This window comes from Rhinatrema bivittatum, chromosome 14, assembly GCF_901001135.1.
Source record: "Rhinatrema bivittatum chromosome 14, aRhiBiv1.1, whole genome shotgun sequence".
Lineage (NCBI taxonomy): Eukaryota > Metazoa > Chordata > Amphibia > Gymnophiona > Rhinatrematidae > Rhinatrema > Rhinatrema bivittatum.
In genome coordinates this window covers 49,068,621-49,084,081 of record NC_042628.1, presented here as the reverse complement: position 1 = coordinate 49,084,081, position 15,461 = coordinate 49,068,621, and the positions used below count along the sequence as shown (strand labels likewise).

Here is a 15,461-nt window from a genome sequence, read left to right as displayed (position 1 = left end):
GGAGGAGCCACTCCTGAGGGTTATAGTGCATGAGTGGGTCCCTCTCCCAGCGAGGGTCAGGAGGAGCTGCCTCTGAGGGTTATAGTGCACGAGACGGTCCCGCCCAGTGTGGGACAGGAGGAGCCATTCCTGAGGGTTATAGTGCATGAGAGGGTCCCTCTCCCAGCAAGGGACAGGAGGAGCTGCCTCTGAGGGTTGTAGTGCATGAGAGGTCCCTCCCAGTGTGGGACAGGTGGAGCCACTTCTGAGGGTTATAGTGCATGAGAGGTCCCTCCCAGCGGAGGATAGGAGGAGCTATTCCTGAGGGTTGTAGTGCACAAGATGGTCCCTCCAGGAGGAGCCATTCCTGAGGGTTGTAGTGCACGAGACAGTCACTCCAGGAGGAGCTGCTCCTGAGGGTTGTAGTGCATGAGATGGTCCCTCCCAGCATGGGACAAGAGGAGCCACCTCTGAGGGTTGCAGTCCATGAGACGGCCTCTCCCAGCAAGGGACAGGAGGAGCTGCCTCTTAGGGTTGTAGTGCATGAGACAGTCCCTCCCAGTGTAAGACAGGAGGAGCCACTCCTGAGGGCAGTAGTGCATGAGAAGGTCCCTCCCAGTGTGGGACAGGAGGAGCCACTCCTGAGGGTTAATTTGCACAAGATGGTCCCTCCCAGCATGGGACAGGAGGAGCCATTCGTGAGGGTTATAGGCGACAAGATGGTCCCTCCCAGCATGGGACAGGAGGAGCCAATCATGAGGGTTATAGTGCACAAGATGGTCCCTCCCAGCATGGGACAGGAGGAGCCACTCCTGAGGGTTAGTGTGCACAAGATGGTCCCTCCCAACATGGGACAGGAGGAGCCATTCGTGAGGGTTGTAGTGCATGAGACAGTCCCTTCTGCTGTAGGACAGGAGGAACTGCTCCTCAGGGTTGTAGTGCATGAGATGGTCCCTCCCAGTGTGGGACAGGAGGAGCCACTCCTGAGGGTTATAGTACATGAGAGGGTCTCTCCCAATGTGGGACAGGAGGAGCCATTCATGAGAGTTGTAGTGCACGAGACAGTCCCTCCAGGAGGAGCCATTCCTGAGGGTTGTAGTGCATGAGCCAGTCACTCCAGGAGGGTTGTAGTGCATGAGATGGTCCCTCCCAGCGTGGGACAGGAGGAACAGCTCTGGGGTTACAGTAAGCCCTTCCCAGTGCTAATAACTCTAGTCAGTAATTCTCTCTACCTCAGACGCAGAAGACTCAGTAACAGACAACGTTCCCACATTTTTCTTCACATCCTGGAGTTCAGGGATTGCTGAAAGAGAAGAGGAGAAAGAGAAACTGTTAAAACTCATCTCTGAAAGACATGGTGTGGTGGACGAGAAGGTGCTAGCTCCATCACATCCATGCTTTACTCCTGGGGAAATTCTGTGCAAAATGTCTACAAATTCTGTACACATTTTAAAATTCTGCAGGCTTTATTTGTTCAGATTACACAACACTGTCTTTGAGTAATAGCTAATATATAATGCAGTGCGGAACAAAGTGATTACTCAATGCAAAATGGTATTTTCTTCTGCAGATTTCCCCATTATAAGGCCTGGTCCCTCCAGATTCTTGTCTTCTTTATGGTTTGAACCCCTTCCCCATGCTTGATCTCTCCTCCCCTTTGGATGAACTTCCCACTCACTATCTCCCCCTCTCCCATCCCTTTTCCCCCACCAGATTTCTCTCTTTGCCCCACCAGGCTCAAGCCCCCCCCCCCCCCCCATGACGCTTAAACTACCTCTCCTCATCCCAAGCATGACCACCTCTCTATCTGCCCCACCCTTTAGAAAGACCCGCGGCTTTCTTTCTGCCCCCCTCCAGGCCTGACTCCTGGAGAAAATGCCCCTTCCCCCCCAGCAAGATCCCCGGTCTGTCTGCCAATCCATCTTTAGCAAGAAGCCCTGCTCTCTCCTTCCTTCCCCAAGCTCGCTGTCTACCTCGCACATTCAGGCTTCACCGTAACCCTACTGCTCCCTCCTTTGGTTGGGTCATGCAGGCCAGGACTGTTAAAGACTCCGATCTTCTGGCTTGCGTGAGCCAATGCCACCTCTCCCAATAGTTTTCCGGTCCGCCACCGGTCCTCTCTCACGTCCAGCTGGCACCCGACGCTATTCCTTCCTCCCTTCCGGCCCACGTAGGCCTCCACGGCCATTGCTGCTACTGCTTCCTGGTCCCCATGCCTTATTCTGTGGGGCAAAGGCAGAATTCGGCAAAAATTCTGCGCAACACCGAATTCCTCCAGGAGGAATGTATGAACATGCTCCTGCCTACAGCAGTCTGTGTTCATATGGAAAGTCTGAGCCCTTGTCCGTGTTACCTGCGTGTAAACGTGTTCTTGCGTAAACACGTCTGTCCATGTGGCTCCATCTCTAAAAGTGTCTGTGCTTGCCAGAGTGTCAACTTGTATGGATGTGAATATTTGTGCATGTGAAGTTATTCGAGAGAATAAAGCAGCTAATAAAATGAGCATAAAATAGAGTTAGCACACCGAGAAGTTTAGAAAAAAAAAAAAAAGTAAAAATCTAATACTTCCAAAAAGAAGAAAATAAGGAGATCATACAAATTCATAACAAAATCAATACAAGTAAACTCTGTGTGTGCTACGTAAAAACGTGTTTATAATAAAGAGAAAAGGAAACGATTCTCCCATCATTAACTGAAAATTAAATTAGTCATTAAACCTAGGGCATGCTCATATTTATTTGCTTTAGATTTAGCTCAGGCTTTTTCATTGGTAGCTCAAAGTGAGTTACATTCAGGTACTGTAGGTACCTCCCTGTCCCCATGAAGTATTTTTCCCATAGACACAGAATGGGAGAAAAGCCTTAGTAACTCAGACCCTGAGGCAATGGAGAGGAAAGTGACTTGCCTGAGGTCACAAGGAGCATTAGCGGGATTTGAACCCTCACTTCCTTGGTCCTCGGCCTGCTGCTCTAGCTATAGATGGAAAAATGACTGGTTGCTTCTGCGGATAAACTGCTCAAGCTACTAATCAGCACAACTTCTTACTTATCACTTGCCCAATAAGGACTAATAACATTTCCAAGAATTGTAATTAAATTCACTCAAATCAAGTAACCCACTTCAGGCTTCAGTCAAAAGCAAAAGCAAACAAATATGTTCACAGACCATTAAATTAGTTTTTGGAAGCATCCATAATACTTATCCAGTGTGGCAAAACTTTGTTCTTCAAAACTCATGCCATCTAGAGCATAACAGAGACACGCCCCCGACACAAGCTGTGATTTGCTGAATTTATATATTTTTTATATATATGGTCTATAGTATAAGATCCTTTCTAGGCAGTTTATATTGTTTACATATACCATAAACATAAAACAAACACATAAAATAAAATCTAAAACTAAACGACAGCCTCTTCATAACTTTTGAAATATGGAAATAAAATCATTCAAAACTCATTGTAAAAGGAAAGGTTCATTTAGTTTAGTAACTTGCTGTACCGCTTTGCCTCAAGGGAGTGTATCCAAAATGGGATTCCAGATGCTGACAGCTGCAAAACTGCAAACTTCGGCCTGGGATTCTTTCAACTAAGGCGCTCCATATAAAGACCACGGACAAGTATCAAAAATGAACAGAGCCAGCTGCCAGCTTTTCTTTCTAGCTGTGTGGTTAAGCGGGTGCCCCCTCGGTGCTCGACTTCTCCTCTGGAGAAAATTTCCATTTCTTCTGGGAAGACTTTTGCTTCCGAGACACGCCGGCAGATATAAGGCCCATCAAGTCCACCCAGTTTGCTTCCATTTGCAATGCCACAGACCCCAGCTGATCTCTGGTTTTCCCTTCATTCTTCTCTGTGCTTATCCTGGGCTTCCTTGAGCTTTGTTACCGTTTTTGCCTCCATGAACACCCTTTTCTGTGAACAGATATTTTCTGATGTTATTTCAGAGTCTGCTGCCTTTGAGCCTCACATTATGAGCTTGCGTTCTCAAACTCCTCCACTGAAAAATTCTTGCTATGTGTGCCTCCCTTATGCATTTCAGGTATTTGAATGTCTCAGTCATAATCCCTCCCCTTTTTTCACGGATACATATTTAGGTCTTCAGTCTCCTTTTTGCAGGGATTTGGGAACAGACTCTGTGGACTGCCTTCTCTACATCCTTTTTGAGATATGGCCTTCAACAATGGACTCAATGAAGTCTCAGCAATGAATGGCACAGAAATTGTAATATAGATAAGGAGAGTCGATCCCCCTCCCTGCCCCCCAGTTGTCTTCCTCCTTGGTTTTCTACAATTTTGGGTAGATAAGCACATCTCTTCCCATACTGAAAACCAACAAAACCATGTCTTTTGCCCAATCTCTCAGCCCTGATCCTTTATGAGGGGCAGAGGTGCAAGGTCTGCAGATACTTTTGTACCCATATACCTTGCAGCTAATTTTCAAAGGGAAATTACACAGGTAATTTAAGTACACATTATATTAGTTATTGATGGGAGTTTTCTGGTTTTAAGCCATCAAACTACAGGTAAGGAAAGTTATCATTCAAACTGACAACGTGAGTTTTTCCTATGGATAGTCACACGGGGGGATGAAAGTGAGGGGTCTCAACAGCCATCGCTTCCATTCCCCAGCGCAAACGCATTCACTCCTAGCCCTTGAGGAACGTAAACAGGTCACGTTTTCAAATAGCCCTAAAGTGAACATGAGAACTAGTGAAGTATCCAGTCGGCCTGAAGAGGATCAGAAATGGCTGATGTTATCATCATCACTAAGAAATCCTTTGCAGGAACGACCATTCTTCCACAAACATCACTAATGAAGTACTGAAAAGCGGAATATAAAAATGAGATAAATAAACGCAACAAACAAACAAATAAATAAATAATGTGGGTTAATTAAAATAATATCCATGAACAGGCATGGGTAAATCATTATATTAAAAACAGAAAATGCCTAATTGCCTCAAATCCCTAGGTACAGACATCACAACTTACAAAAGACCCTTTTCTATGAAACTGAAGCACTGAAACGGAAACTAGATTAGGTGGCAACGTGTTTACAGTTAGTCGTACTAAGAGTAACAGTAAAAATGTGGTTTCATAATCCTTCTACAGAGAAGGATTTCCTATAAAATTAACTCAGCAAATTTCCAATGTTGATGGAAGACGAATTATAGCAATACTCAAACCTGGTGATTCAAAAATAATGATAGGCAGTCCATTATGCTCAGAATATGAATAGTGACGATTTAATTTGCCAGAACAGTTTACTTTCTGCTCTCTGGGCAGTTGATATGCTTTGTGCAGAACTGCCACATAGGAAATATTGGTTCTATCCTAGGTGCAAGCAACTCCTGTCCTCCAGTGAGGCAAATTGGTCAGGTTTTCAGGATATCCGCAATTATTATGCATGAGATGTATTTGCATGCAGTGGAAGCAGTGCATGCAAATGCATCTCATGCATATATCATGGCTACCTGACCGACATGCAGCACTCGAGAACTAGAGTTACCGGTTCTTGAGTGCTGCATGTCGGTCATTCGATCAAGCCCCCATTTTCTGCACAATCTTAGAACCATCCATGTCCACTAAAGCGGCATCTGACTGTGAGCCTTCTAGAAGATTCTGCTGAAACTGAGAAAATCAAGAAAGCAGTAAAGCAATTTGTTGAGCTCAATGAGGATTCTTTCCATTCACCTGGGATATTCTGAGAGGCTTGTAAGCCCTTTATTAGAAGTCGTTCAATAACAATGGCAGCGAACAAAAAGAAAAAAGGATGTGGGTATAGAAATTAGATCCTGAAGTAAACAAACTCATCAAAAAAATATTAGCAGCATAAAAAACAAGTCACCAGCTGAAAGTTGAATATGCATTATTTCGGTTGAAGCAATGACTCTATGAGAGAGGGGAAAAGTTATCAGTAGACTACTTGCAGTGCAAATCAAAAAGTAGCAAGAGTCTCCTATCATTTCTCATCTGTCCTGCAAAAATAATCAGCTGCTTCCAGATTCATCCCAAATAGCGAATGTTTTCAAAGAATTTTATATGAATATATATGTCTTAAGAAATGGCACCTTGGTAGGAAATGTTCTTGCAGGGATCAAGATAACAAAGATTGATGACACCGTGCAGGAGAACCTCAGCAGGTCTATTCATTGTTGCCAACAGGAAAAGCCCCCGAGAAAGATGGCTTTCCCAGTGAGTTTTATAGGTCATGCAAAGATGAAGTTATAATTTATTTAGACTTAACTCATGCCTTTTCATTCAATGTGAGTTACATCCAGAGGGCTTACAATGTTAGAGCCTAATTTACGAAACATTTTTCCCCATAAACACAGAGTGGGAGAAAAGCCTTAGTAAATCAGGCCCTGAGGCAATGGAGGGTGCAGTGACTTGATCAAGGTCACAAGGGGTATCAGCAGGATTTAAATCCTGTCTTTCCTGGCTTGCAGCCTGCTCCTCTAAACACTAGGTTGCTTCTCCACTCCACTATTAACGTTCCTCCAGATATTTAGGGAAATCAAAGAGTTTGAATATCTGCTAAATCATGGAAGCTCAGTAATTATTACTCTGATACCTAGAAAGAAGAAAAACTCCAGCAAAGTGGAAAAATTAAAGACCCAGATCCCTAATGAATATCGACAAAATGTATGCACAAATTCTGTCCAGGAGAACAGAAGTTAGCATTCCCTTAGTAGCAGTGGCCTCTCAGGTTGTGTCATCATTTCGCACTGGAAGCACTGAAACTTGCTACCAAACAAATCAGGAAGATGTCAGGCATTAGAGGAGATGATGTTGAATACAAACCACTTATGTATGCTGCTGACATTTGCTTAACTCTTTCTAACCCAAATAGCTCTGTTGAAGAGTTAAAGACCCTAATCAATAATTTTTCTAAAATAGATACAAACTAAATTGAGCCAAAAGCAAAGTTCTGTCATTACACGGTAACCAGGGCTCAATTTGTAGACAAAAAAGAGAGAGGAATTGTGGCATGGGGGTAGGAGGTGAGAGGGAGCAGGGCCCGGGCACATTGTGAACTCTCTCCCCATCACCTTGCTTCCATCACATGACTTTTTTTTTTTTTTTTTAACTTCCCGGAGGAAGAGGAGGGACAGCTGCTAGGGTTCTCAGGCACGCTGTGCAGCATCCAGTCAGAAGCCCCCACCAGACGCTAAAAGTCCGGGTTTTGCAGGTAACTCCTCCTCTCTCAGTTACAGGGAGAGACAGGCAGGGTGGGGGCCTCTCGGAGGAGAGCTGCCTTGTTTTCCTGCCCCCAGCTCTTTTCTTATCCTGATTGGACAGCATGGGGGGGGGGGGGGGAGGCACAGCAGAGCTCCAGGCACTCCACAGATTTCTGTAGCAATGACCCCTCCCCTCTCACAGCATGCTGGGCCAGGGACAGGAGAAGGTGGAGAAACAGACAGAGAGAAGGAGAGAGACAGCGAGGGGGGGGGGGGGGGGGGACAGAGACAAAAGGGGAGGAAAGGGGAGATAGACACCTGGGGAGCATGATGGGGCTGAGATACAGAGGGGAGCATGGAGGGAGGGAGTGGGTCACAGGGTCTCTTGCTCAGTCCGGCTGACAGCTGCAGCTGTCTGGGAAATTGCTCTATAGGCTGTACCTTCCTCCCTCAAGCCTATTGCTGGGCTGCTCAGTACCCTGGGTAATGTAAGTAATATGCCTGGAGGGGAGGGGGCAGGCAGTACCTCCTTGGATGACATGACTGGCAGCCACATGGGGGCTAAGGAACGCTTGTTCTACTACAATGGTGGCCGGGCCCCCTAATGAGGTGCTTTAGTGCCCCCTGGGGCTGGCACTCTGCGCAGTTGCTTGCCTCTTATGACAGCCCAGGTTCTCCCCTCTTTTCCGCCTTCCCTGCCCAGCATGACTCTGACCTTCTGAGATCATGAGTGAAAGAGAGGGAGCATGTATGAGTGAGTGTTGTTTGTGTGTGACAGAATGAATGTGTGTGCGTACGGAGAGGGACACAGGGAAAGGTTTGTGCTACCCACCAACGCCCGCTTATAATCCACGAGAAATTGAAATGGGGAGCAGCTGAGTGGCAGGAGGCCCCCTTCATTGCCCTGAGAGGCTGTAAGATAAATTGTTGCCTATGTGCAGCCTGTCAATTCATTATTGCCCTTTATTGCATACATAGATGCAGTGATTAGGCAGTTCCCAGGCTGGATATAAAATTTCTGCTAATGAGGGACACCCTGTCTCTTCTCCCCATCCCCATTCCTCAAGTGTCCAGTCCTGGAAATGTTGGCAGCCCTAGCTGCGGCCCAAAGAGAAACTCGCAGGGCCAGGAGAGAGGCCTGCATGGCCATGGCAGAGCCCATCCTGGCTGTGGCCTGCTTGACATATTTATTCTTTTTATTAGTATGGTTTTAATATTATGAATGATGTTTTGTATTTCTTGACTTTATTGCTTAATGTTTTATGAGGAATGATGATGTTTCTGCTTTTCTGTTGTTGCACTGCATAATAATACAATCAGGCTTGCTGTGGTTTTCAGAGCTTGTGTGTGAGTGAGAGACAACAGTGAGTCAATGAGCATATGTGTGAGAAAAAAGACTATTTAAACCAGTGAACATGAGTGAGCCAGAGTTTATGAGCCAGTCAGCATGTGTGTGAGAGAATATAAGGGAGTCTGTGTAAGAATGAACATGTATGCTAGAGAGTGTGCATATATGAGAGAAAGAAGAAAGTTTCTGCATACCTCCTATCCATTATTATTAACCGACATTCAAGTTATCACACAGGTTTACATTCAGGTACTGTAGGTATTTCCCTATCCCCAGAGGGCTTACAATCTAAGCTTTGTACCTGAGGCAATGGAGGGTAAAGTGACTTGCCCAAGGTCAGAAGGAGCAACAGCAGGGCTTGAACCATGGTCTCCTGGTTCATAGTCCACTGCTCTAACCACTAGGCTATTCCTCCTCCCATGACTAACCCATGACAATCTCAGGGTGACTGGAGTCTAAAGTTCCCAGGTATGGAGAGCAAGGGATTTTTTTTTTTAGCTTTAGTTTTAATTATTAGGTGTTACTTGATGTGCTGCTGTTTTGAGATATTTTATTGATGTTTGTAAACTTTAAGAAAACAATGTTATATGTTTTTAATCATTGGATGTTCTATTCATCAGCTGCTTTGGGTTAGTGGCTCTCCCCAGTCTCGGCCAGGGCTTAATTTTCTCTTTTTATAAGCCCAGGGAACAGTATGGATCGCTTCTGGTACTCCTCTCCCCTGGAGTCGGTAGGCAGAGCACAGCCTGGGAACCATAAAAGCCTGCAGTCAATGGGAATGCACTAGAGTGATGAGAGGGTTGCAGAAGTGGAGGCAAGCTACAGGCACAGGAAGGAAGGGGACAAGCCAGGAGGAAGTGCCTATGCAGTGTTGGGGATACTTCTGTCTGAGGTGACTGTACTGAGCTCTGAGAGAAGCAGCTGGCTCTGGAACCAGCGAGTCTCCTAGAGAATGAGACTGGGAAAGGGAGGGGCCTGCTACAGAATGGGGAAGGGCTGGCAGCAACCAAAACTTTACACCATGATGCAGCAGTGCTGTACTGGGGGCACTCACTGTGTAAGCAGCACAAAAGTAGCATGTCGGAGAGAGTGCGTGTGTATCTGTTTCAGAGAAAGTGAGAGAGAAGCACACACCCATACACACTTTGTGAGAGAGAGTGTGTGTGTGGGTAGGTATATCTCTCTCTCTCTGACATACACACACACTCTGTGTGGGGTGTATTTTTGTGTCTGACAAAGAGTATGTGTCTTTGTGGGTGTCTATGTGTATGTGCCAATAAAGTTTCTGCAATCTAAAAATCTGTTTGTGATTGACCATGTGTGTGTCTGACACTGGCTGGCAGTGTCATTACTTGCAACTGGTTCAAGAACCAGAGTGAGAATCCAGGATATATCTCTATAAGAGAGATAAGCAGATGTGTAGGGGGCCCCACCAATTTGCATGGATGGAGCAGGGGGCTGCAGCTCTGCTCACCCCTGATCTAGAATGTCCTCAACTTCTTCGTTATTTAGGAAAGATCAAGTTTATTTTGGAGATATTTTGGCTCAATGCTACCAGCTTCCAGGGTTGACTTGGCGTGCTTTTGGGAGCTGTTGAAACATGTGCTGCAGGGAAAGTGCATGAGGGTGATAGATACCCCATGGGCCAGTTTTGAAAAAATCCCCCGGGCTGATATTTTCCTGCAATCCACCCCTGTATCTTCCATTCCCAGCCTCCACCAGTGGTCACACTCTCCCCACTTCTTCCTTGCAGTCTGCCTGGAGGGGAGGGTCTGGATCAGAACATCTTGGCTGCTCTGCCTCTTAAGCCTGAAAAGTAGTGCCTGGAACTGAGTTCCTGGCCGTTCCCCCACAAATTAGGCCTTGGTAGTAAACACAGAAATGACGGCAGAGAAAGCAAAAATTGTCTACCCAGTTGAGATTCATCCAGTTTGGGTAGATGCATGTTTACATGTCCTTACGCAAGCTATCATCATCTCCCTCGACCCCCATGTCTTTATCTGTGCCCTCAACCCTTTTACCACCATTGCCCTCCAATCTGTCCCAAGCATGCCTACTGTCCTGGAACTACCCAAGTTGTACCCTAAATTGCTGGCAATTCACCTGGAAATTTAACCTGCTAAAATTTAATCTGGGCATTCTACTAAATTCAAAACTGGAGATCATCAGACCTGATAATTTCTCCCCTATACTAGATCTACGGAAGAAAGATCAATTAATTGAAACGACAGTGTTACCACAGCTCGGGTATCTCTGTGTGATTTCTGTACCAGTTCTTAAAGTTTTCTTCCAGAAAAAATCACAAAACAAGTTACAGTCTTTCTGTGATGTGATCAGCGCATAGGCTGCAAATTAGTAAACTCCAGGATCCAACAGACTGATAAAATTGTATACATTGTCACATTCTTTAATTGCCTTAAGAAAGAGACGCAATGAAAAGTAACCTGCCTTGGATTTTGCTAATGAGGGAAGAAGCTGGAAGAAGGTGGAAAAAAAATACAAATTCTTGTGCAAGGAACTTCAGAAGGAAAGCCCTACCTTGATCCTGAAGAGAGAGCCTTGAACTAAGATTCACCAAATGATGGGATGACGACCACAAAACGAGTGACCAAATATAGAGATCGGTGTAAAACTGCATTCTGCACGTAGTGGGAGCAAAAGGAATCTTCTAATTGGATCGTCTGGTTTATGAAAGAGGGCGTTCCTTATCTTTCCTTATCTTTTCCGTAAGCTTGCACTGAGGTTTACACTTATAGTGCTGGAGGCGCCAAAAGCGGGGTAGAGGGTCCCTTGCTCACAGCTCGTACCAAAAATGTATCGGGAAGGGGGGGGATGGCGGTTGGCACCCCTAGGATTCCTTGTGGGTGGGTGGGTGGAGGGGGGCAGGAAGAGAGGCAGCCTGAGCCTCTTTAATGGAATATCGGGACTGGGGCTGGCGTACAATGCCGGCCCCATCCTAAGTTTTAACAAAGGTTTGGGGTGGGGTAGGTAAATATGGTATGAGAGCCTTTTATTAAGCTTTGGGAGGGGAGGGAGGGAATTAGCTCTCTTAATTTTTCGGTGGTTTTGGTAATGACAGTGCTACTTAGCTGGATATCTCTTCAAGATATCCGGTTAAGTAGCGCGCTATCCGGCTAACCTGGCCAGATATCCCCGATATTCAGCTAGGTTGGCCAGATATCTCAGCCTTTCCCCAGAATGCCCTTAAAATGCCCCCTTTTTATCTGACTAATTAGTTATCCGGCTAGAATATAGCCAGATAAAGGATGAATATGACTGGTTTTCGAAACACCCACCATTGTAAAGTCTACCAACTACAGACCACTACTAAAGCAGATCTACAAACTGGAAGAAGCCGATTAAATTGATCCCCATTCAATTCCATCTCTGAAGATGCTCTGCGGGTTGCTTCCCAGCTGGGTTTTGGCTCGGTCACCTTTTCACCTCTAGTCTTGCAATCCCTGCCTTTGGCTGACAGGTCAGGAAAGGTCTGGCCACCTTCTTTCACTGCCTTGGCCATTTTCCCCTCTGCTTGTGTCTCCGCTGTCCCGGCTACTTTCTCAGGTGTTCCTTCTTGTCCTTTTCCCCCCCCTGAGATCCCTTCTACTTTTTGAGTGCTGCTGTTTTTGACCTTTCCCGCCACCTCTTTTGAAAGCCTTTCTGGCCTCTTTTTCCTCTGACATCTACGCACTTTCCTAACAAAGATCTGATGCCCTCACACCTTCCTTTCAGTTTAGTCCACTGTTCTTCTCAACAAAGGCCTCCCCACCCTTCCACCACCTCCCGAAGACCCTCCCCTCAGTTTAATAAAGTCCCTAACCTTTGGGGGACCCCTCTTTTCCTTTGCTCCTATATTAACCCACACTGATGATTACTGAACCTCAGATGACCACTTGCTTGGACATTAGGAATACTTTCCTCATGCGTAAGCACCAGGTCCACTACTGCCCCCTTTTTGGGGGGGCTCTGTTCCCATTGGCCTGAGGTGAACCCTTTGGGCAAGCATCTGTGACCGTCTGCACCCGAGTCAGAAATAAAGGCTGCCGGGTGCAGGCAGAACCAGCTTCACCTCCTGTAAGGTTACAGCCAAGTAATCAGAGAGAGCAGACAGTGTCACAGGCCAGCCAGAGACTGATGGTCACTGAAGTGTAATGAGTGAAGAGAGCAAAGAGAGGGGGAGAGGCAGAGAGAGCTGGGAAAGAAAAAAACAACAGCTTGGGGCTGGGAGCGGCAGGAGGTACTGTGAAGTAGGCAGAGAGAGATAAGGGCAGAGAGAGAGGGAGGAGAGAGAATCTCAGGGCCAGAAGCTCTTGCAAGCAGAGAGAGTGTGTGTGTGTGTGTGTGTGTGTGTGTGTGTGTGTGTGTGTGTGTGTCTCTCTCTCTCTCCCCCTCCCCGCCTGCCCTTGTTGATCTAACTTTAGCTGTGTGTTCTCAGCTGCTGTTTGGAGTCTGTTTGGCAGGAACCTGTTTCAGGCCTGGAGGAGAGGAGAGAGGACCAAGGGCTCACTGGACATCCTGTGTGCTGCTTCTGTACCAAGAGCCCCTTACTCCTCCCACAGTGGGAAAAGTGACCGTTTAATCCAGAGATGAATACTCTTCTCAGACAAAGTGCATTGTCTGAATTCCAGAGAGCACCCCCACCACAAGCCCAGCCCACGAGCAGTTTCTCATCAGGGTAACCTGCCACAACTTCCAAAGGAATTCCTTTCATGTCCTTCCAAAGAGAACAGCAAACCTGAATCGTGCAGATGGGAGGCAGAAACTGGAGAGCCTTTTATCTGCCGCCGCCCCCTCACTTTACCAAGGCCTCGGCCACCCCTTCATGCTCTGCCCACCTCCTCCAGCATCCATTTATTAGGCCAGAGGTGAAGAAAATGGAAAGCTTGTGTCCTACAGCAGCTCAAACCTCTCCCCTATACCCCCTCAATCCAACCCTTCCACACCCTGCCTTAGAGCAGCTCAACTATCCCTTAATCCCATCTCCCACACTCCGTCCCAGTGAGCCCCAACAATCTTCTTGTATCCCTCAATCCTATCCCCCCTCCCACTCGGTCCCAGTGTGTACCAACTCTCCCTCCCATAATCCCTAGTCAGACCCATTCCCAAGTCTTGCACTATTCCCTGCTGTCCCTCCCAAACCCCCTCCATACCATCCAATATTCCTCATGCCCTCCCACTCCCCCCCCCCCACCCCTCAGGCTCGTGCCTCACCGTAGACTTTCAGATTGGCCATGCCCTCGCTGCTCCCTGCTGGGCCAGCCATCACCTGGCAGTAGAAAATCCTCTCGTCAGTCAATTCCACTCCTGTGATCTTGAGACTGAAGTCCTGGTCCATGGAGACCTTCTCTGTGTACTCCGTGTCGGCGTCCGTTATTCTGACGCGCTCGTCCCGATACGCAATGCGCCTGCGCTGTCCATTCTTATCTGTCTGTAGCAATCAAGAGAAAGAGCAAGTGGCATGCAAGAGTCAGAACCGGAGCCAGAACGAGAGGTGGACCTGAAATAGAATACAGGGTGGAGGGGCTCAGAGGCAGAACTGGATCTTTGCACAGAACCTCGGGAGGAGGGGATTCACACAGATCAGAACCAGAAGCAAACTATATGGAAAGGATAAGGATGACAGATCCAAAGAGATCACATGATATAGGTTAATAAAATCCTGAGTGGTGTGGGACAGGTTAACAGTTATTTACCCTTTCAAAACAGTACTAGGACCAGGGGTCACCCCATAAAACGAATTAGTAGCAGATTTAGAACAAATTTAAGTTTTGTTGTTGAGTTGCCAGTAATATACTTGCTATTCCTTGTTTGTACATAGGTATTTTGGTTAATAAACAGATTTTGGAAAAACAAAAGAACAAATGTAAAAAGGTATATTTCCAGTCAATGCGCAATTAAGCTGCGGAATTTCTTGGCAGAGGATGTAGTAAAAGCCAGTAGCACAGCAGGGTTTAAAATTGGTTAGATAAGTTTCTGGAGAAAAAGGTCCACTAAAAATGATTGGCCAGGCAGACATGGGGACTGCCACCTCTTACATCTGGGACCAACAGGAAAGGCATCTCCCCATTAGGATCACTGCCAGAGGCAGGATGCGGGGCTCAGTGGACGACTGGTCTGACCTGCAATGACATTCCTGATGTTCTTATGTTAATCAGATCCTGGCTGGGCACAGAGGGGAAAGGCAAGAGATAAGCGTCAGAACCAGAAACAAACCTTGTGGCAGCGATAGCCACAAGGATCACAATCAGAACCAGACCCACATAGAACAGAGAAAGAAGGGGGACAAGGGGGGAGAGAGTGACACCCAAATCAAACCAAGATCCCTGCTGCCGAGCTGTGACTGTCAAGGCCAGGCCAGGCTGAATGTTGTATACCTGCTGGCGCGCCTTCCCACCACCTCTGCGATACTCACTACAAACCACTGCACAGTGTAATTGTGGGGCTTCTCGCTGATGGTGTGAGTACAAGGGATGAGGACGTTACTGCCCAGTTTTGCTTCGACGTCTTCTGGCACAGACACCACCACTTCTGCAAAGCAACCTGCAGGGAGAAGAGAAGGCAAGGGCTGATTACACCTGCCAGCCACAGAGGAACCTGTGGGCAGAAGGGGAGGCGAGAGTTAACATCCAGCTACAGGTAAAAAAAAAATAAAAATCCAGATCACCCCTAGTCAGGAGAAGTACTACATTCAGATCTATCTGTTATAGCGATCAGAATGGCAAGATTTCCCCTTCCTAAAACGTTGGAAAAGTTGCTCCCCAGGGGTGGGATCTCTCTTAGGTGCTGGGGCTGCAAAGGGTGCTGGGACTCAGCTGAGATGAAAGATGAGGCCTTTACTGCTCCTCTAAGCAGCTGATCTCCTGCCCTCTGACCCCCCCTCCGGCCCACACTGCCGCTTTGCTGCTGGCCCTTCCAGCGCCTCCTCCCAGAGCAACAAACAGTGGAACTGTACACAG

General features: G+C 46.9%; 1 protein-coding gene across 1 annotated transcript in view; it reads right to left on the bottom strand.

Annotated features, from left to right (window-relative positions):
* Positions 1-15,461, bottom strand: part of BCAM (basal cell adhesion molecule (Lutheran blood group)) — a 60,806-nt gene that overhangs the window by 19,914 nt on the left and 25,431 nt on the right. The window contains exons 2-4 of the mRNA XM_029576354.1: positions 14,918-15,045; positions 13,717-13,933; positions 1,212-1,282 (exon numbers count right to left, since the gene is read on the bottom strand). Of these exons, the coding sequence (XP_029432214.1) occupies positions 1,212-1,282; positions 13,717-13,933; positions 14,918-15,045 (416 nt within the window). The remainder of the gene's footprint in view (positions 1-1,211; positions 1,283-13,716; positions 13,934-14,917; positions 15,046-15,461) is intronic.